Source organism: Sphaeramia orbicularis, chromosome 14 (assembly GCF_902148855.1).
Source record: "Sphaeramia orbicularis chromosome 14, fSphaOr1.1, whole genome shotgun sequence".
NCBI lineage: Eukaryota > Metazoa > Chordata > Actinopteri > Kurtiformes > Apogonidae > Sphaeramia > Sphaeramia orbicularis.
Genome location: NC_043970.1, coordinates 50,685,468 through 50,709,532, shown reverse-complemented (window position 1 = coordinate 50,709,532; position 24,065 = coordinate 50,685,468). Strand labels below are relative to the sequence as shown.

Sequence of the window (24,065 nt, the reverse complement as noted above, 5' to 3'; positions counted from 1 at the left end):
ATATATTTATATATATTATATATATATATTATATTATATATATATATATTATATATTTATATATATATATATAAATATATATATATAAATAAATGTGCAAGGACTTTTGACTGCTTTCCAAATCTGCTCATTTATGACATAAGTCCAGGTGCCAGGCTTCAAATGGTGTACTTTTTTTTTTTTTTTTTTTAGTTTTGGAAAATTTGTCGTACTCAGCCTTTTCTGGAATAAATTCTCTCCATTTGTCAAAAGGGTTACTTTAATAAATTAGCAATATTTTGTGAGCAATTTTTGAGTCAATATTCTGGTAACTTAGTTTTAAAACATTTCATTTACATTGGCCAGAAATCAGATTTTGCAGAGGGTTGTAAATCCTATGCTGAGAAGCTAAAACTTGTAAAAACGTGCAATATTAGATGTGAAATTCCTGCAGCACTAACTTTTTTTTCACAGGTTTACTTCAGGTTCAAACCTGTCCACCCCCCCCCCTAGTGGTAAAATTGTGAAGTCTCATGATGCTCCATTTACATAAATCGGGAACAAAACTACTGAACAAAACACTTACTTTGCATTGCTTTTTTATTGAAATTTCAAACATTGTTGACAGGACAACTTTACCAGGTAAACAAGGAAGAAGCATCAAGAGGTTATGATCAGGTAAGACCACCGTGACAGCTGTGATGAACAGGGTAAGAGCAATGTGGAATCCAGTGAAATCATACTGTATATTACCTTCAAAAGAAAGTTACAAAAATAATAATAGACAAATAGTTTTAGCATCTAGTTTCAAATGAAGCAGTGAGATTGTTATTTTTATTTATTAATCGTAATGATCTTTATTTCTTCGATTACTTTGATCTCCACGTCTGCCTCCACTGGCATCTTCTCCAACAGTTTCTCCTTTGAGAACTCCTTCGGTTTGAGGCCAAACGCCGATCTCAGTCGGCCACGTGTGATTGGTAATCGCTTCATCTGCCCGTTGACCCTAACGTCCAGGTAAACTATTTTGTCTTTCTCTGTTAATTGTTGATTTTGGATTCCTACAATCGTCACAGTGTGCTTGTCATTTGCATTCTGGGCCTGGATACAAACACAAAGACATTCAGTCACACTGAGAAATGAGATGTGAAAAGTTACATACACCATTATTAAATCAGAAATACTTGATAACCTGTAACCTGTAAATATTGTTCTAGATATTGAAATACTGATAGAACTTGGTAAAGTCAAGTACTTACTTTAATGAAGTTGTTTTTAGGTTTGTTTTGATGTGATATTAAATTGTGCATCAACTTCATAGTCCATTCTAACATCAGTTTATCTATTATAGGTTATTGTCAATAATGAAATGTGTGAATGTCTGGTTTTGTTTGTGGTTTTAACTGGTGTATGAACTAAATATTACACTTATAATTTTTAATTTCAGTCTTTGTGAATAATGTATGAATGTCTTGGCTTTTTTTGTGGATGGAATAATGGTTATTAATAACTAAAGTATCCAAAGTAAATAATTAAATGAATAAAATAAAGTCAGATGTTTTGAAGAATAGGTTTCATTGTCACAGATGTTTCTCAATTTGTTTTGGTTTTTTTGTTTAATTTCACTGGTTCTCAAATTGAGTCATAGTGCAAAGTATTTGTGATTTTTTTTTCATATTGAATGTGTCATTTGCATCAGTTTTCAAAGCTGTGTGAATAGTTTTGAGGCCGGTGGTTATAAGGATAGAAAAACTTTCACACTCTTAATTGTACTTAAATGAGACACTTTCAGTCTGGCGGTCTTTTGTGCTATTTTATGTAGTTAGTGCTATCCAAAAAAAAAAAAAAAAGGAAAAATATCAGAGATGCAAACAGTGGATCATGAGTAAGGTGTCCACATCAAGGGAGTAGGTTTGATTTTGACATTGGTGAGGACACAAAAGTGCTCACATGCTGAGGCCTCTTAGAACACCAGACTTGATATAAAGCTCTGATTTTAAAGCCTCATGGGTGAAGCATTGTTATTCAGATCATCATCACACAAACATTTGTCACAAGGCTGAATCTATGACTAACATATCCATCAGTATTTAACCTCACCTGTAAATTTCCAGCCTCTCCTTCATCTTCTCCTTCTCCATCTCCTTCATCTTCTCCTTCTCCATCTCCTCCATCTACTCCAGCCTCTCCTCCTCCATCTGCTCCAGCCTCTCCTTCAGCTTCTCCTCCTCCATCTCCTCCTCCTCCATCTGCTCCGGGCTCTCCTCCTCCATCTGCTCCAGCCTCTCCTTCAGCTTCTCCTCCTCCATCTCCTCCTCCTCCATCTACTCCAGCCTCTCCTCCTCCATCTGCTCCAGCCTCTCCTTCAGCTTCTCCTGCTCCATCTCCTCCTCCTCCATCTGCTCCAGCCTCTCCTCCTCCATCTGCTCCAGCCTCTCCTTCAGCTTCTCCTGCTCCATCTCCTCCTCCTCCATCTGCTCCAGCCTCTCCTCCTCCATCTCCTCCATCTGCTCCAGCCTCTCCTCCTCCATTTCCTCCTGCCTCTCTACTGTCTGACAGCTGACAAAAATATGTTGATGCATGACATATGAACAGATTTGGGATACAAGTGAAACTTATTCAACTTCTCACCTGCCTCTCTACTTGTGAGGCAGGACCTTGGCTCAGCCCAAAGCATGTTGGTCATGTTGTGAATGTATAAATGGTGTTCTGGTCCATTCAGTGCAGGGGTTCATCCTGTGCTCCACATATGTAGAGACACTTGCTTTTTTCCAAGGTTCTGTTAGATTATTTAAAAGTCAAACTGGGTTGCAGCATGTAATATGTACGGTCTATGATCATGTGTTACTAAAGTAGGTGGTCTGAGCCACGTCAGATTAAGAATTGGACATGTATGATAATTTTCCTTTCATTCATTCATTTTCTGAACCTGCTTTATCCTCACTAGGGTCACAGGGGTCGCTTGGAGCCTATCCCAGCTACATAGGGGCGAAGGCGGGGTACACCCTGGACAAGTCGCCAGTTCATCGCAGGGCTAAACATATAGAGACAAACAATCACTCTCACATTCACACCTATGGGCAATTTAGATTAACCAATTAACCTATTAGTGCATGTCTTTGGATGGTGGGAGGAAGCCGGAGTACCCGGAGAGAACCCACGCAGACACAGGGAGAACATGCAAACTCCACACAGAAAGGTCCCACCCCCCGTCGACTGGTGTTAGAATCGAACCCAGGACCTTCTGTCTGAGAGGCACGAGTGCTAACCACTGCACCACCGTGTCGCCCATGATAATTTTCCTTCAAATATAATTTTTAGCTGCTGGTATGATTCGGGACTCACTACAAACCAGGTGTTTCAATCAATGCGCCTGTTTTCATACAGAAAACCTGGCACCTTTCTGCACACTTTTCTTCTAGTTTTAAAATAAATGTTCAAATGGAAAAGTTACATTGCAATATCTTGTGTGTTGTGTTTGAAAAAAATGAGATCAGAAATCAGGATCAGCCCAAAAAATTGTAATCGGTACAAGTCTATAACATTATATCTATAAATAATTTCAACTCCAAATTTTTCTCTGTTTTAGTGCAAAAAAGTAACATTAAATTATTAAAATATTTACATTAACAAACAATCCTTTCACAAAAAATGTGAATAACCTGAAAAAAAGAAAATTTCTTAAGAAAAAAAGTAAGTGCAATTTTAACAATATTCTGCCTGTTACTAAATGTTTTATGCCTTTGTAGATCTGATCCACAACGTACATGCATAAATGATAAGTTGAGACATAATATTGTTAAAATTGCACTTACTTTTCTTAAGAAATTTTCTTTTTTTCAGGTTATTCACATCTTTTTTGTTTGGATAGTTTGTAAATGGAAATATTTTCATAATTTAATGTTTTATTTATATTTATTTATTTATTTATTTATGGAGAGGAAAACATTTGGAGTTGTCATTCTTTATAGGTTATTATGCTATTATTTTACCGGTCTGACCCACTTGAGTTCAAACTGGGCTGAATGTGGAACCTGAACTAATATGAGTTTGACTCCCTGACCTACCAACTTCCTCACCTTAAGTTTATTCATATCATCAGTCAAAGCTTTGGTTTCATCATCAGGTTCACGGTTGTCAGTTGCATCGCAGACAGGTTTCATCTGGAAACAAAAGACGAGGTGAAGAAAATCAATGTGAAGTCCACTGTGCACAGTACAGCATTAATATTAAAGCTGGTGTGAGTTCATGTTGGTCTTACAGTTTTGGACGTGGCCTCCTGCTGATCTTTAAAATCAGAAACAAACAAAAGTATGAAACAATAACCATTCTTTAGCTTTTAAGCATCAGTGAATCTGTTAAACAATTATGGAGATTATTTTGTGACTTTATTATGCAAGCAAAGGGAAAAAAGGCAAACAAAAAATACAGTTTTGAAAAAAAAAAAAAAAATCAAGATTTAAAAACACAAATGAAGGTTTCAAAAATTTTAAGCTTAACAAAATCAATTGTGTTCTCATATTTTAGTGCACACTGTGTTTTCCCAAAAAATGTGAATAACATGAACAAATATGAACAACCTGAATTGTCTTAAGAGAAGTAGCTAAGTGCAATTTTAACAATATTCTGCCTGTTACTAAATATTGTGTGTATTTGTAGATCCACTGTGATCTGTAAGTTATAATGTACATGTGTAAATGCACCTGTGTAAATTAGAGGCCAAGACAAATTATTGTTTAAAAATGCACTTATTTCCGGTTCATGGTTATTCACATTTTTTTAAAGGATAGTTTATAGATATAAACACTTAAATAATGTAAATTTTCTTCTTTCTTTTTTTTACACAGTTTGGAGTTGACATAATTTGTAGGTTATTATTCTGTTATTTTCCTGGTCTGACCTGCTTGAGATCTGATTAAGCTGTAGGCCATGTGGACCCTGAACTAAATGAGTGGTCTGTGGTCATATTATTTTGATGTTTGATCACATGGGGACACCTTGTGGCCAAACTGTGGTACTGCTGAATTAGAGTCCTAGTCATACTGTATATTACCTTTAATAGAAAGGTTCAAAAATAATACTAGACAAATAGTTTTAGCGTATCTGGTGATGAATTAATGATAAAACCCTTGTTCAGTACAGTAGTGACCCACCTGCTGCAGGATTCTGCTTCACGGCCACAGCCGGTTGACTCTTCGCCTCTGAAAAACACAATTTAAAGACTGAGTAGATCCAGATCCTTTACTGTAAAAGTATTAATACTGCAGTAAAAACACACTTATCATAACACCTTCATCACAAGTGCATTTTATCCTCTTTTAATTGCTTATAATTCTGTTTTTATATTGTGTTTTTTATTGTATTTTATTTTGCAAAGCATCTTGTAACTGGTTGTAAAAGGTGTAGAAATATTATTATTATAGTTTTATAGCTATATTATTTATTTATTTATTTATTTATGGATGACAAAAACAGATCAACAAGGGCAACAAGTTGTAGTAAAAATATGTATTTCCACTGTGCCTCAGAGATTACTAATATGCTCACTAATTCTAGTATTTTGATTGTCCTGTTTTTAAAAAAAAAAAAAAAAAAAAAAAAATCTGTCTTGCCTGGTAAAATACAATAAAATAAAATATAATAAAAGACGCCCTTTGGTTTAATTATTTATTTGTTTTTTTATCATTTCTCCAAAGGTGTCCAGTCAGACATTCCATTTCAATTGGCGAATAAGATATTTTTCAACCACAAATTTAATAATAAATCATGGAAATTTATCTAAAATGTAAAATAATCTGAATTAGATTGTATTTTGTGTTTCTGTGATGCTAAAATTCAAAACGTGTCCCTGTGCTGAACATTGAATACTTTCTGGTGATATTTTTCTCAACGACTTGCAAAATTTGTATCTGACCGGAGTCAGAGGAAAAATAAGAAACAATTGGTGAATCCCACAAACATATGGCTACCTCCAAAAATAAGAAAATATTTGTTTATATATGATTTCTTGCATGAAGCCCAATGTTTTGTTTGTTTTTACAGGTGATTATCTGCAGCACATTCCAGTACAATCACTTCCCTCATGCAGTCACTCCCAATAATGTGCAATAACACTGTATAGTGTGAAATATGTGCAATAAGTCCTCTGTTCTGGCAACAACAATGCAATATTTATCGAACATACATGCACTATTTTTATAGACTCATTCACAGATATACATACTGTGGATATTGTTAATATTGTGTTAGTTTTTTTATTTTATTCTACTTTTAGTTCTATTTGTATTTTACTTTTTGGAAAATTTTATGCTGAGTCAAAAACCACACTTGTTTTTTATTGTGACACCTCTCTTTTACTCCTCACCAACATAAACATTAACTCAATAGCAACATCTGCGAAACGTAACGTAACTAAGGATACCGCATCCCTCCTCCAATCTACACATGCGCGGTAGGTTCATCTTACCTTCCCTTTTGCCTGAACAACTCATGTAATGGGCACTCCCAATGCTGTCCTGTCGTGGTGTCGTGTCGTAATCGACCTCCGTGTACGCCTCGTACTGTTGATCTTTTTCTTCTTTTAAAAACACTGAGTCCAGTTTTTCTATGAGTAAATCCATTCCAGTGTCATCTTCCAAGTCATCTGCAGAAATCTCCAGTGCACTTTCCCTCGCTCTGCCTGTCAGCGACAACGTAAGCACTAATGCCTGCTTCCTCCTGTCCACGTCAGTGACACGTCTCCAGATTTCAATCTCCTTTTTCCAACTTTTATAAGACGTCTTTTCGTCAAACGGCGGCGGAGTATTGTAATTTCCAGAAGCAGCCATCCTCTGGTGCCAATATTGAATCAATAACCACACTTGTTTTTTCTTGCGACTGTCGTATGTGACTAGTCTGTATGTTGTGACTAGTCTCTGGTTTTTTCTTGCTGTAGTTACTTGAAGTTGATATGAGGGTTGTGGGCAAAACTGGTATTGGATAGAACCTGTGTGAGGATGTGTTTATATATGGATGAGTACATGAGTGTGTCGTGTGTGTGCGCAGGCGCTGATGCATTCGTGTCATACCACCCCACCCTAAGTTAGTGCCCCACTTGGGCCCTACCGATAAAAAATATTTGGACACACCCCTGTTGCACACCTCTCTTTCTCCTCACCAATGCACACGTTAATTCAATGACAACAGTAAGATAATAATGGATTAGATTTCTACTAGCGGAATTGTACCTGTGGTGCCATTGTACGATAGCACCCTCCCGTGGTGCAACAGTGGCATTGTACCCGTACACCCTCTGGTCTGTGGTGAGTTGGGACCCCGTTAAAATCGCCCAGCATACCTCACGACATTTGAATACGGACATAAAATTGTGCCTAGTAGGTCAGGTCAGGTAATATTTCTATTCATTTGGCAAGTTTGGGGCGAGCGAGCCTGTGAAGGCTGAGGAAAACCCGTACAAATGCCTTCCTGTGCTGCAACATCGATCACACATCGATGAGACACGGAGCAGGGCCGAAACGCACATTAGTAGTAGGATAGCGCTTTTCAAGGCACCCAAAGCACTTCACATTATTGATCCATTCGCTCTCACATTCACCCTCTGGTGGTGTTAAACTACATTTGCAGACTGACGGAAGCGTGGCTGCCATTCTGCGTCATATGTCCCCTCCAACCACCACCAAACATTCATATGCATTCACCAGAGGGACACTGGAGGCAAGGTGGGTGAAGTGTCTTGCCAAAGGACACAATGGACTGATGGGATTTGAACCACCAACCCTTCGGTTATTGAACGACCTGCTCTACCTCCTGAGCCTAAAAGATACTGTGTCCCTCCTCCAATCCAGAGATGTGCAGTAGGTAAAACATAACTTAACATTTTATAATATTTTTATTATTTTACTCTTTCGTCTCTGTCATTTTATATTTGTTCACTTCTTATTTTATAACGTACTGTTTTTTTGTTCATATAGGTCATATTGCCTCAGTTTCTCTTTTTCACATTAGCATCACAACTTACAGATCACAGTGGATCTAAAAAGGCACAAAACATTTAGAAACAAGCCTAATATAGTTCAAATTTCACTTATTATATAGGTATTATAACATTATTTATAGGTTATCATGCTATTATATCATGAATCTGACCCATTTGAGATCATACTGGATGGTATTTTGTCACTTGAACTAACATGAGCAAACTGAATGAACAGTGGCTGCTGAGCTGGTTCAGTTAAAGGACTGTATCCATGGCTACTACAGTGAAACTTGGCAAGTGAACATGACAAATGAAAAGAATAAGAACCAAACAGCAACACAAACAGATGACAAACGGGTCTGACGGGAATGTTCACAGATGAGTCTCATTTGCCGGTCCAGACAATTATAGGATATGCTAATGATGAGGTGTGGACCAGTAAAATAATAACATAATCACCTACAAATAAGAACTCCAAAATTTCTCGCAAGTGCAGTTTAAACAATATTCTGCCTCAGTTTCTCATTTACATATGTGCTTTACAACTTACAGATCACAGTGGATCTACAAATACACAACATTTAGAAACAAGTGTAATACAGTTAAAATTGTATTTATTTTCCTTTAGACATTTCAGGTTCATGATTGTTATTCACATTTTTTAAAGGACTGTTTGTAGATGTAAACATTTTCATGTGTAATTTTACTTTCCTCACATTGAAACAAAGAGAAACGTTTGTAGTTGACATTATTTATAGGTTATTATGCTATTATTTTACTGGTCTGACCCATTGTCATGTCATTCAGCCATGTGTGGGTCTTTCACTTGAAGGCTGACAGGGTGTGTCAGTCTTTCTAATATGACTTGTGAAAATATGTAATTATAAAGACTATATCAGGGATGTAAAACATACGCCCTGTGGGCCAAAGCCATCCGATCCAATCTGGTCCATGGAATGTATTTGTAAAATGGAAAGAAATTAGACTTAAGATATTAACCATGATTGGTGTCAAAATCATTTTAGTTCAGGTTCCACATAGTTTAGTTAAGGTTATTTATCTCAAACTTTGAAGTAAAAAACAAACAATAAAAGCAAGAAATCAATTACATATGCACCCATCAGCGGTCATTAATCACAGAAAATGTAACAAAATACAATAAATTTAACATAAATGTATCTACAGTTGTGGAAAAAACTATTAGACCATCAAAAGTCATCAAAAACAACGGTTATGCAATCAAGTACTAACTCCTGTGTGTATCATGTGACTAAAACAGACAGAAAAGAAAACATGGAATGTCAAAAAACACTGTTTTTGTCAGTACAATGCCATAGATATTGATGAAACTTAAGTTATTTTGGTTATTATCAAGAAAACCATGGAAAATAGATAGATATCAGCTCTGAAATTAAACTTTATGAGCTATTTTTGTTGTTATCATTATATTTGTCCAAACAAATGTACCTTTAGTTGTACCAGGAATTAAAATGACCAAGAAATTGAAGAAAACAAGGGTGGTCTAATATTTTTTCCCGCGACTATATGTATCAACTCATAATTCACAGTTTGAGAAGGGACAGAAAGAAGCCAAAGCTTATCTAGTCCCACCCTCTCCTTACCAAATAAATTTCCTTCATCGGCTGTCATGTTAAAATAGAAAACAATAGATAACTAGTCATAGCACCTTTGTGTTACTTGTATCACCATGGCGCAACCATTCTGTTGAGAAAAAACCCCAAAAACAAATAGAGAACTTAACTATGCAGGGTATAATACGTAAACCCCAAACTTCATATAAACCCATCAAAAATATATCAAATTATACGTACAGTAATATGAAAGTGGTCTGATTACTCAGTATATTTGTATGAGTTGATTAACATTTGTTTGTATTGTCTATTAAATAGCAGTGTGTTCTTACACAACATTAAAGCGTCATCAAGTTTATTCCATAGCTTGATCCCACATACAGAAATGCACATACTTTTCAGAGTTGTGTGGACCGCTGAGTAAATGAAGTTATGTTCACCCCTTACACCAGTGGTTCCCAACCTTTTTTAGCTCGTGACCCCATTTCAACATCACAAATTTCTGGTGACCCCAGACATTCAAAACTGAGACTTTTTTTTTTTGCTGTAATTAATGTGCTTTTGATTATGTAATAGTTTGCTATACTATTGTTATACTAAGTTGCAAATAAACATTACTTACAGATGACATTTAGGCCATATAATGTATATAATGCATCTTTTTGGTATCTGCTTCTCAGTTTCTCTTGGAGATGTCTTAGCGGGGCCAGGCGGGGGAAGAAATCGTTCCATTCTCTGTTTGGTCCGGTTTTCTGACTGCGACTGTGTCTGGGCAGGTTGAAGTATAGTAACGCACGTGGTCACATGATCGGGTCAGTGAAGGTATGCCCTCTCAGATATTATATCCTGCATTTTATTTTAACTTGAATTTTGCGAGGAAAAGTGTCTGCTTTTTTAATTGTAATGGAATATGTATTAAATCATTAAAAAATATTTTTATAAGCAATTTATTTTATCAATTACAAGAAATTTCAGGTGACCCCATTTGAATTCTAGGTGACTCCACATGGGGTCAGGACCCCAAGGTTGAAAAACAGACTGTAGCCTTCATCTCTCATTTTGAACATGTTTTGTGGATTGCTAGGTAGTCTAACTATCATAGCACTGTGTAGGACTAACACTGTTTTAAAAGTAACTAAATCAAAAAATTGTAATAGTCTTGATTTTAAAAATAGGGCATTAGTGTGGTCTCTGTTGCCCAAATGATTAATGATCCTCACAACTCTTTCTTGTAGTGTGCAGATCTTTTGTAAGTTAGATTTATGTGTTACCTCAGACTTCAACACAGTAACACAGGCATGGCAGGATCATTTATGTAAAGACTTACAGACCAATATGATCAGAAGTGGGTCAGACCACTGAAGTACTATCAAAATAACCTATAAATAATGACAACTCCAAATTTTTCTCTTTGTTTTAGTGTAAAAAGGTAAAGTTACGTGACAATATTTACATTTGCAAATTATCCTTTCACAACCTGGACAAATATGTACACCCTTAAATGTCAAAGGGGAGGGAATGCAATTTTAACTACATTATGGCTGTTACTAATATTTTGTGCCTTTGTGTCACTGCAATCTGTAAGTTGTAATGCACATGTGTAAATGAGAAGCTGAGACAAAATACTGGATCAAATTCATGGATCAATGAGTTCTACACAGGACTGGAGCCAAGGAGAATGGGCTCTGTGGCCTAAAGGAAAATACGGTATTTATACCAGGGGTTTCAACTCATTTTAGTCCAATATGATCTCAAGTGAGCTGGACCAGTGAAATAATAACATAATAAACTATAAATAATAACTCAATGTTTCTCTTTTGTTGAAAAAAAAAAAATTCAATTTTAACAATATTATGCCTCAGTTTCTCATTTTCTCAGTTCTCAGTTTCTTGATAATAACCAAAATCACTTAAGTTTCATCAATGTTCACATATTATTTTTTTTCATCAGTTTATTTATTTTATTTGCACATCATAAAACAACAAGAGAAAAAACAACAACAACAACAACATTCAAACAAGACAGCTCTTTTAAAGATAGTCAATGATCTCAGGTGCAACTTGGACTCACACAAGATCTCAGTCCTGGTGCTACTGGATCTGAGCGCTGCTTTTGACACAGTAGATCACCCAATTCTTTTAAATAGACTGAGACACCTGGTGGGCCTCTCTGGTACTGTTTTTAACTGGTTTCAATCCTATCTCACAGACAGGAAATTTTTGGTAAGTATGGATACATGCTCTTCAGCGATCCATGAAATTAGATGTGGTGTGCCCCAAGGATCAATCTTAGGCCCCATACTTTTTAATTTATATATGCTCCCACTTGGGGATATCATCAGGAGACATGGCATCAACTTTCACAGCTATGCTGATGACACACAGCTGTATATTGCCATGTCTCCTGAAGACACTCGGCCAGTTGATGCCCTTTTTAACTGTATTTTAAATATTAAAACCTGGATGGCAGAAAACTTCTTACAGCTCAACCAGGGCAAAACTGAAGTTTTAGTTATCGGTCCTGAGGCTACGAGAGAGAAATACTTACCAAAATTACAAGCATACTCTTTCAACCCATCGGTACAAGTAAAAAACCTGGGCGTTATCTTTGACTCTGAGCTCACTTTCATCCCACACATTAAATCTATTGTAAAAACAGGTTTTTACCATCTTAAGAACATAGCCAGAGTTCGTCCAGTTCTCTCTCGAGCCAACACGGAGATGCTGATGCATGCTTTTATTTCCAGTAGGATTGACTACTGTAATGCCCTGCTTTCTGGTCTTCCCAAAGACAGAATCTCACAACTCCAACTTCTCCAAAATTCAGCCGCTCGAGTGCTGACGAAGACCAGAAGGCGGGCTCACATTACACCGGTTTTAAAATCACTGCATTGGCTCCCCGTGTGTTTCAGGATTGATTTTAAGGTCCTTTTAATAGTCTTTAAATGTCTTAATGGTCTTGCGCCTTCTTATCTTTTAGACTTGCTTTTACCCTATGAACCCTCGCGGACCCTGAGGTCCTCTGGCACTGGCCTTTTAACAGTTCCAAAAGCCAATACAAAAACCCATGGAGAGGCAGCTTTTCAGCATTATGCTCCTCGCCTCTGGAACAGCCTGCCAGGGAACCTCAGGGCCGCAGAGAATGTAGAAATTTTTAAAACCAGGCTCAAGACCCACCTTTTTAATTTGGCTTTTAACTGATGCTTCTGTTTTATCTACGCAAAGGTTTTATAGTTATATTTAATATATATATCTTAAGATTCTTTTAACCAGTGCTTCTGTTTTATCATTTTAATGTTTAATATTTTTATTATTTTCATATATGTCTTAAATTTAGCTTCTTTTAATCAGTTCTTTTATATCTTTTTAATGTTTCTTATTCTCCGGTGTTTCATCAGAGGGAGCCCTCCATGCCGGGGGGCGGCTGTGGACTCCGGGGGCTGTGGCGCCTTCTCTCACTGGGGTCCGCTCCTTTCTGGTGGGTGGGGGTCCCAGTTGGCCCTCTCCCGCTAGTTGGGATGTGGGGCTGTGTTGCTGGTGCCTGGTCGCCGGGGTCGGCGGCTGCCTCCTGGTGCGGATGGCTCCCTGACACAGCGCCTCCTAAATTGATCTTTTACCTTTACTTGTACATTTTTGTTCTGGTCTACCCGTGCTCAGTCAGTCTTCTTAAATATGTGTGAGCTTGTGGGTTTGCATGTATATGTGTGTGTGTGTGTGTGTGTGTGTGTGTGTGTGTGTGCGGGTGAGTGGGTGGGTGTGGGTGGGGGGCGGTACTGATTTTTAAACTGATATGTAAAGCACTTTGTGCTACAGTTTTTAATGTATGAAAAGTGCTATATAAATAAAGATTATTATTATTATTATTATTAAACAAGTCACATCATTGTGCAGGAGAGGTTAGAAGCCAAAAAAGGCTTATATGAATACCTCCCCGGAAATGAACAATACACAGGAAAAAAAGGGGGGGGGAAAGAAAAAAGAATTAAAAATACAATATAACTGAATTAATAAACTAAAGTAAAAACTAAAAATGCAAATCACATTATAAATCATCAAATACAAATCAAATGATATACAGCCTTACATTTTTTCATGAATTAGAGTCCTTTTCAGATGCTTTTTAAACAATGATAAAGAAGATGTTGATTGAAGTTCAGGTTGTAGATTATTTCACAGATTTGGGATCAATTTGAGATCATACTGGATGGTATTTTGTCACTTGAACTAACATGAGCAAACTGAATGAACAGTGGCTGCTGAGCTGGTTCAGTTAAAGGGCTGTATCCATGGCTACTACAGTGAAACTTGGCAAGTGAACATGACAAATGAAAAGAATAAGAACCAAACGGCAACACAAACAGATGAAAAACAGGTCTGACAGGAATGTTCACAGATGAGTTTCATTTGCCGGTCCAGACAATTATAGGATATGCCAATGATGAGGTGTGGACCAGTAACATAATAACATAATCACCTACAAATAAGAACTCCAAAATTTCTCTTTGTTTTTGTTGAAAAAAAGTTCAATTTTAACACCATTATACCTCAAATTTCTCATTTGCACATGAGCACCACAACTTACAAATCACAGTGGATCTACAAATACACAAAACATTTAGAAACAAGCCTAATACAGTTAAAAATTTCACTAATTTTATACTTACTTTAACATTATTGACAGGTTAATATGCTATTATTTTACTGGTCTGACCCATTTGAGATCATACTGGATGGTATTTTGTCTCTTGAACTAACATGAGCAAACTGAATGAACAGTGGCTGCTGAGCTGGTTCAGTTAAAGGACTGTATCCACGGCTACTACAGTGAAACTTGGCAAGTGAACATGACAAATGAAAAGAATAAGAACCAAACAGCAACACAAACAGATGACAAACAGGTCTGATGGGAATGTTCACAGATGAGTTTCATTTGCCGTCCAGACAATTATAGGATATGCCAATGATGAGGTGTGGACCAGTAAAATAATAACATAATCACCTACAAATAAGAACTCCAAAATTTCTCGCAAGTGCAGTTTAAACAATATTCTGCCTCAGTTTCTTATTTACATATGTGCTTTACAACTTACAGATCACAGTGGATCTACAAATACACAACATTTAGAAACAAGTGTAATACAGTTAAAATTGTACTTATTTTTCTTTAGACATTTCAGGTTCATGGTTGTTATTCACATTTTTTAAAGGATTGTTTGTAGATGTAAACATTTTCATGTGTAATTTTACTTTCCTCACATTAAAACAAAGAGAAAAGTTTGTAGTTGACATTATTTACAGGTTGTTATGCTATTATTTTACTGGTCTGACCATTTGAGATCATATTTGGCTGTATGTGGCCCCTGAACTAGAATGACTTTGACACCCTGGTTTTCGTGGGGGTGGTCATATTTGTAGCAGCCCCAGTGTAGAGAGTGACTGGTACAAAACTTTATTCCATCATTGAGCACCGTGAAACTAAAACACAAACGTTTGTACATAATCAGTAGTTTTGCAAATTTGTCTTAGTTTATATTTTCTTTAAAAGCACAAACCAATCAAACATAAAACACACTCATAATTAAAATTCTAACTTAATGCACACAGACATTTCAAACAAACAAAAGAACAAAACAAACCAGTATAATTAATTGCTTCATACCTTACTCTGCCTACCAAGGGTGCAAACTCTTCATTCATCTGGTGAATGGCAACAGGTACACGACCCCCCCCCTCAAAAAAAAAAAAAAAAAAAACCCAAAACAAAACAAACAAACAAGAACAATTTGACATGAATATCAAGCTTGATATAGTTGTCTTCTCTGTTCAGCATAACCTGGTCTGTGTGGGAACCAAGCGAATGTGGCAAATACAGGTGTGTGATAGTCAACCTGATTTAACTCAAAGGGGTGTGGCAATCCCAAAAAAATGGAAAGAATACCCCAGCAGAAAACCAAATAAAAAGAAAATCCAAAATAGTAATAACCTTCTCAGTCACTAACAATATTATTTGGATGTTTGATCTTATGCTGACACCTAGTGGCCAAACTGTGGTACTGCTGAATCAAAGCGTCCCAATCATACTGGAAATCCAGTGATTTTAAACATTTTCATAATGTAACTTTACTTTTTCCGCTCCTGTTATTTTACTGATCATATTGGACTGAATGTGGCCCCTGAACTAAAATGAGTTTAACATCCTCTTTATTACACCAAAGAAGAAAAGGAAGCAGTTAAACTGACAGCAGAAATGTTGGAAGGAATGTGGAGAATTTAATGTAGATCAGGGGTGTCAAACTCATTTCAGTTCAGGGCCCACATACAGCCTAATATGATATAAAGTGGGCCAGACCAGTAAAATAATATCAATAATAGGATAAGAACTTAGAAATAATGTCAACTCCAAAGTTTTCTCTATGTTTTTGAGTGAAAAAAGTAAAATTCCATTATGAAATTGTTTACACCTACGAACTGTACTTGAACATAACATGAACAAATATGAACAACCTGAAAATTCTTAAGAAAAAAAGGGCAATGTTAATAATATTATGCCTAAATTGATCATTTATACATATGCATCACAACTTAAAGATTTAGTAACAGGCAGAATATTGTTAAAATTCCACATACTTCAGATTGTTCATATTTGTTCAGGTTATTCATATTTTTTGTAAAAGGATAGTCTGTAAATGTAACTTTTTTTTGTAATTTTACGTTTTTTTACACTAAAACAAAGAAGAAAAATTGCAGTTTTCAGTATTTATACGTTATTATGGTAATATTTTACTAGTCTGATCCACTTTAGATTGAATTGACCTAAAATGATTTTAACATCCTCGATTATTAATATCTTCAGTGCAATTTTTGTATTTCACAAATTCATCCCAGGGGCCAGATTGGACCCTTTGGCGGGCCGGATTTGGCCCCTGAGCCGCATGTTTGACACCTGTGATGTAGATCAATACACACACCTTTTGGAAATGTGATAAAATAACTGTGTTTTGGGGGATGGTGTGTGGAGTGGTATGAGATTCCAATGTGCTGTAATGTTCTGTCTTTGTGTAATTTGTCTGATGGAAATGTAGTGGGAAACGACATATTTGTTTAAGATACTTTTAGCGGCTTGCAAAAAAGCTATTACAAGGAACTGGGGAAAGACAGAACCACCAACAAGGGACCAATGGATTACAATTATTGAGGGAATATATACAATGGACAAAATAACTCACAAACTGTGACTGCAAAATGCACAAATGGACAAAAAAAGGAATAAATGGACTGATTACAGAACTTAGAATGGTGGAAGGACTGAATAATGTGAATGTAAGATCATGTAGTATACCCAAGCAAGGTTTGTTTGTATTTTGTTGTTTTTGCTGATTATGATTGTAAAATTTCAATAGAAGCTAAAGTTAAAAAAAAAAAAAAAAAGTTTAACACCCATGCACTAAATGTTAAAGAACCGACCAAATGTCATGTTTTTAAATAATACAAGTCTTCTCAGTACTTACACACACTTTATTGCACATATTTTTGCAATATGGTCCAATCCCCACATACGTACACACATTTAATTATCAATACATCGTCTTATTTCAGCAGGTCATCACGGTTTCTTCTCTTTAAAACAACATTTGGACCAGTGATGAAAATAAAAATTGGGAATATTCAAAATGCTTTTCCACTTCAGTACAAAGAAATCAGACGTGCATGTCGCTTTTATGTATCACATGTATGAAGGAATGATTTTAACATTTGATCCAACAACAACAACAACAGTAACAAACACATTGAAAATAAATAATCCATCTGAAACCTGCATTAAACATCAGCTGTTCAATCCGTGGTCAGTTTCAAAAGAAACCGCTGACAGTAACTGGGGAAGGTGACGTCCAGCGACTGACGTGAGGGGTCAAAGGTCAGGTCTATGTGACCATGTACTCCTGTCGTTTGTTGAGGCGGACCTGGCACAGCGACACGGCGCCCACAGCCACGTAGATGGCGGCGGCGATGAAGCAGTTGATGCCGACCTGGTTGTACAGACTGTAGATGTTCCCAGGAGGATTTTTACTGGAGAAAGAAAACCACGTTACTGAAACACTGACAGACACCGTTTGTAGGATTAACCTGTTGCTGCTCTAAAGGCTTTATTTCAGACTCATTAAGTGTGAATATGACAGTTTATGACACAAGTGAAAGTACAAAAGCAGATGACACGTTATAAAAGCACTGTTTATGTTAATGGAGAACATTGGACCGATGTCCCTGTGTCTAACCGGCATGCTCTATCGAAGAATCAATAACAAGTTGAACAAATTACTATGTTACAGTCCTGTGGTCTTGATGCAGGAGATTAATTTCCCAATAGAAGTGGCTGGTACTTTCACTGGAGGAGAACTCAACTAATTAAAGTCCATATGTATGTCTTCCTATCAGTGATCAATAGTAACAACATTGATAACTGTAACCATTTCAATGTTATTACCCACAAGTGTCAAACATGCGGCCCGGGGGCCAAATCCGGCCTGCCAAAGGGTCCACTTCGGCCCTTGGGATCAATTTGTGAAACGCAAAAATGACACTAAGATATTACCAATCCTTTTAGTTCAGGTTCCACATTCAGACCAATTCAATCTCAAGTGGATCAGACCAGTAAAATACTATCATAATAACATAGAAATAATGACAACTCCAAATTTTTATCTTTGTAAATGTAAATATTTTCATGTATTTACACTAAAACAAAGTTTAATTTCGCAAAAAATGTGAATAACCTGAACAAATATGAACAACCTGAAATGTCTTAAGAGAAGTAAGTGCAAGTTTAACAGTATTCTGTCTGTTATTAAATGTTTTGTGTGTTTGCAGATCCACTGTGATCTGTAACTTACAACGTACATGTGTAAATGATAAACTGAGGCAGAATATTGTTAAAATTACACTTATTTTTTCAGTTTGTTCATGTTATTCACATCTTTTGAAAGGATAGTTTGTAGATGTAAACCTTTTCATAATGTAAATGTACTTTTTTCACTCTAAAACAGAGAAAAGTTTGGAGCTGACATTATTTATACATTATCATGTTATTATTTTACTGGTTCAGCCCACTTCAGATAAAATTTAGCTGAATGTGGAACTGAACTAAAATGAGTTTGACACCCCTGTTTCAAGTTGTTCATGCTATTCAGATTTTTAAGGAAACGTTGTAGATGTAAACATTATCATAATGTAATTTTTCTTTTTTCATGAGTATTATTTTACTGGTCCAGCCCACTTCAGATCATATTGGGATGAATGTGGCCCCTGAACTAAAATGAGTTTGACACCTCTGTTATAAACCATCTAAATATGGACCACTATAAGTACAGGGAAATTTTTAATATTTCTAAAAATTTGTCAAAAATTTTAAAATCAAAATTTCTGAAACCTGTGAGCAGATGTCATAGACATTGTCCCAATGAAGTGCCAATTCTTTTTTTTTAATGACTCTGACCAGTAGTTTCAGAGAATAAGAGAGTTGAAATCTAGACATTGTAGACTTTGATTTTGACCCTTCAAGGTCACTCAAGGTCAAAGGTCATGAACCCAAATGAAAGTCCATATGTGACTTCCTATCAGTGCTCAATAGTAGCTATATTAATATCTCTAAACATTTACATGTTATAAGCCATCAAATTATGGACCATTAAAGACCAATTTTTAATACTTCAAAAATTTGTCAAAAATGTAAAAAATCCAATCAGCTGGTGAGCCAAAAGGGAATGTTGACAAAGAGAATGTGGACCAGAACAGAGGCCAATATGGCTTTGTTCAGACAGCAGGTCTTAATGCACAATTCGGATTTTTTGGTGAAATCCGATTTTTTTGTGTGCTTGTTCATATTAGCCTACATATTAAATGCGACTTCTATCAGTTTTGAGTATGAACTGAATGCGACCTTGAAGTGACCCGCATGCGCAAAAGAGGTCCTGATGTAATACATGACCATGTGGGCACGAACTGCGTTTACGGAGGTAAATGTTGGTTTGTGTTTTTCCCACCACTCCTCCTCCTGGGACGCAGAATTGTGACATTCATCGCATTTCAGTGACATAAAGGTTGGATAAATGCGACCTGGCCGTTCAGACTGAAGTCGCATTGCTAAATATCAGATACGTATTGAATTTAGGACCACATATGAAAGTGGCCTGGGTCAGATTTGAAAAAAAATAGGATATATGCCGTTTAAACCGTCTTTTACAGATCGCATACAGGTCATATATGGGCAAAAAAAAATCGGATTTGGGCCACATTTGCCTTCAGTCTGAACGTAGCCTGTGTGATGAGAATTTTGTAAATTGATCACAGACTCTGACCAATGCTGGTCACATGCAGGAAACCATATATGAACTATATTTCTGAGAATGAACTTTGTCCCAGTCTGTCTTTAGTCACATGACTGGGGGCGGGTCCATCAGTGAAACATCAAACAACCACTATTTTTTAGCCACGACCAAAGTTAAAGCCATATTTACTCATCATTTGTCTGGGGCAGAAAAAAAAAACATGGTTTGTACTCAGCGTTAAACTTTCAACAGAATTCAGTGATGGTATATAAAGCACAGAAAATCATCAGGCTGGTCTCTTAAAACAGTGCTGTTGTTTTCATGATACTGCATAAATGAATAAAACTCGCAGTGTTGGACTCACTCGTCTCGGATGTCCGCTTCAGTGAAGGGGACGTCTTCAATCAGCACAGCCGACTTCGCGCTGAAGAAGATTCCCAACATTGCCTAAAAAACAACAACAGGATGTGTTTTTACTGTCAAATTATTTGGGGTGAGGAGAAATGATATAAGATACACTGGCTATTTGGTTTTTCCTGCTCCAAACTAATATTATTATATCAACCTTTATAAATCCTCTATTAGCGCAAAAAAAAAAAAAAATAGTTCACTTCTGTACTGATAATCATGATTACTAAAACTAATCAGAATAAATTACTGAATGATCCTGATTTGTTTGTTCGTTTGTTTCTAACTCAGATTACATGTCTCTTTCTGCTATTTTTATCACATTGGTGGTTTTTAACGTTTTATCTTCATCTTGCTGAAAAAGAACTCAGACTGTACTCATGTTCTTCAATAAAATAAAGTATGACAGGCACTAAATCACAAAATCAATCACTACAGGTTTTTTTTTTTTGTCTCATTTCATCTGTTTCATCTTTAAAAGCTAATCAAACCTGTGAACACCTGTGATGTCTGCTCAGCATTAATTTCCATCTCAGTAGTTATTCTTCTTGGCAGTTTTATATTGTATTTATTGTATTAATACTGTATTGTATGATGTACACTTTTATATACTAATGTGTTGTATACACTGCATTGTCTTGTTTGTATGTTTAGTCTGTTTTTAAATGTTGAGGACTATGCATGGAAAATAGCTCCCAGATAAATCCAGCATATTTACACAAAGTAATGTTTTTACTTGTACTGAGTGTTCATTAATATGCACTGTCCTCATCAAATAAACAAATAAATAAATAAAATAAAAACAGGTTTGTCTTGTTGTGTCTTTTGTTAATAATTTAAAGTCACTAACTTTATTATTTCTTCAGGGTCAAAAATCAGAAAAGTGATTTGACATTTATTATTATATTACCTGAGAGTCTGAGTTCTTTTAAGTCCAGGTTAAAGACTCACCTGTTCACTGCTGCTTTTGACTAAAAGGCTTTTTACTTTTTAAATTTTAAATTCTCTTTCGAAACTCTGCACTGCAACTCTTACTTTAATATGTGTGTGTTTTTATATTTTTGGATTTTCTGTGTTGTTTTCTTACTAGTTGTTTTTAATCACTTTTTACATGTTTCTTTTATAATGTTTTAAATGTGTTTCTTTTTCCCTGTCATTGTATTTCAATGTCCTGTGTGAAGCACCTTGAATTGCCTTGTTGCTGAAATGTGCTATATAAATAAACTTGCCTTGCCTTACCTGATACTGACTGATATGAAAATACTTATTGTGACAACATTTTTGGCTGAATGTATTATGTAATAATATGGTATACTGTTAAATGGTAGAAAAATACATATATTTCAGATGTCTTCCTGTTTTGAAAATGCATGTTTCTGTTGAGCTCTTTTTTTCCCTATGGAAGTGGAAACACTGACTTCTGCTCTGAGACATCATGAAGTCAAAAATTCACATGATGATTATTTCTATGTCTAATGATAGAACACTTTAATTAAAACACTATTAAATTTATCATACTGTCATTGGCTGACACACTTATCTATATATAAATTTATTTTATTTATTTATTTCTAATATGCAAAGAAACCAAATAAAACAAAACGAAGCAAATTAAGACAAAAACAAAATAACATTTAAATGAACAGGATCTATCTTCAAGCACACACAAGTCTGAATTTTTATGGTCGAAAAGGAGTAGAGAGAAATATAAACTTATTTAAATAAAATAAAAGGCTAATAAATGATATATTTTTATAGTGAAGCCTATGTTTGCACAGACCACACTTACATAGAAAATAGTTCATTTTAACCCTTTCATGCATAGTGGTCACTACAGTGGACAGCTGTTCAAAGACATTCTCTTGTATGTTTGTGGATTTTGCTGTTTTAGTTCCATATCAGCCAACACAGTGGACGCTTATGCACCATCCCATACACTGACATTCACACCATTACTGTTACTTTACTGTTCTAAATAAACCTGATCAGCTGTAACATGTTTGAGGGTAAAAAAAAAAAGTTAATTGTTATTAAACTGTAATTAACAGGTGTTTTTTGTTTGTTTGTTTCGGGGGTTTTTTTTAACAAAAAGTTTTTTTTTGTTTTTTTTTTGCATATTATCTCCATGAAGTTAGTAATAACTAGTATTAGAGGATGTTAAATGTGAGAAAACATCAGATTAGCAGCATTTAAGATGTTTTTGTTCCATAGTTTTCACACCGTGTATCTTGTTTCTTTGCAGGATATGTAAAGTGTCATGAGATAACTTTTGTTATGATTAGACGCTATATAAATAAAATTTAATGTGATTTGATTTGCTTCTAAAATTAAATGCTTGGCGTCCAGCTGAGGGGACACTTCTGTAACTCCATGAAAAAAAGGTTCATAAAATAACTTAAATCGCATTGTTTTGTTCGGGGGTTTTTTTGTTTTTTTTTTCTGTCTAAAGAGAAATAAAAACCACTTGGGGGGGGGGGGGGGGGGGTCTTGATTAAGGTTCTCATAATTCATGCATGAAAGGGTTACGATATCTTAATTTCCACCAGTGGATATTTCTGTGGAATGACCATGTGTGCTTTGGTTCCGTAGAAGTGGAAACAGTGACTGTTCTGAATCATGAAGCCAAAAACTCACGTGAAAAAGTCACATGATGCATTTATTACTGGAAATTTTGTGGATTGCAACGTTTAAATGAAACTGATTTATTCTTTAATTATTATATAAAGTTTTGCAGTTCACAGATAAACATTTAATATCTATTGACTCAATAGAAAACACATTATTAAACTTTCTAACTTCAAAATGAAGTCTAATCTGCACGAATGTAACAGAAACACGGGAGTTAGACGTCTCCATCAGTGTAATTACACTGAAGTGACATTTACCTTGGCCTACTAGGGCTCAGTCTATACACTGAAAATGAATATATTGTTCAGGCATTGATGTCGAGTTTGTTATATCATACGCTTACTCCAGTTTACATTTTACGTCCTTAGTTAAACACATAACATCGAATGAGTGCCAACAGACTACATTTAACTAACAATACATTATAAATCAGCCGTGAACGCAATGGTCCGTTTTACTCCAGGAAATACTCAGATCCTACCAGCATTATCACCCCCCAGATGCTGATCACTATCCCGCACGCGGCCATCTTGGGCCCGCAGAACAGCAAAGACGGCATGTCCTCGTCCCGGTGGTTCGATCAGTCTGGTTCTGTGCGGATTTTTTAATCACTAAACCGAAAAATGTCCAGTGGAAGGACGACGGTCCAACCGATCGACGCAGTCAGCTGATCAGTAACCACTCGGCTCCAAAGATCCTCTACAGCAAAGATGGTTCACCGTGAAACGGCACTTCCTGTGTACTAGCAGGCGTGGCCAAAGGGTTGAGGACGATAGTGGACGAATAAAGTTTATATAAAATGATTACGCATTAATTGCGCTGATAAATATCATTATTTAATCATGACTAGTATTAAATTTAAGCTATCTTCTTCGTGTTTACCTCCTTTAGTATTTTAGTGTTTTGTTACCAGACTGCACGAGAGTGTGTTGCCAAGATAGAAATGAATCTAACATAAAAATACGCCGTTCCTAATCAGCATATCTTAAAAAATAAAAAACAAAAAATAGTTGATATTCATTTGTTCAATGTAGCTTATGAAAAAACTCCAATGTTTACACACGACAGCCGAGATGGAAAACTGTCATTATGCACGATGACGTTCACTTCCTCCTTTGAAAGTGAACGGGATATCATCTTGATCATCTTGTTATCAAACGTC

At 35.9% G+C, this 24,065-nt stretch overlaps 1 protein-coding gene across 1 annotated transcript; it reads right to left on the bottom strand.

Annotated features, from left to right (window-relative positions):
- Positions 1 to 17,042: 17,042 nt before the first annotated feature.
- Positions 17,043 to 23,602, bottom strand: rnasekb (ribonuclease, RNase K b). The gene is made up of 3 exons (XM_030154765.1): positions 23,385 to 23,602; positions 20,232 to 20,314; positions 17,043 to 17,612 (listed from the first exon to the last, which is right to left on the bottom strand). The coding sequence occupies exons 1-3, from the start codon at positions 23,460 to 23,462 to the stop codon at positions 17,468 to 17,470; spliced, it is 306 nt and encodes a 101-aa protein (XP_030010625.1). The 5' UTR covers positions 23,463 to 23,602; the 3' UTR covers positions 17,043 to 17,467.
- Positions 23,603 to 24,065: the final 463 nt, after the last annotated feature.

Excerpts from the sequence above, each read along its gene's own strand:
- rnasekb (XM_030154765.1), bottom strand. The coding sequence starts at position 23,462 with ATGCCGTCTTTGCTGTTCTGCGGGCCCAAGATGGCCGCGTGCGGGATA. Across the intron at positions 20,315-23,384 it reads TCTGGGGGGTGATAATGCTG|GCAATGTTGGGAATCTTCTT; the intron begins GTAGGATCTGAG and ends GTTGTTTTTTAG. Across the intron at positions 17,613-20,231 it reads GAAGCGGACATCCGAGACGA|TAAAAATCCTCCTGGGAACA; the intron begins GTGAGTCCAACA and ends TTCTTTCTCCAG.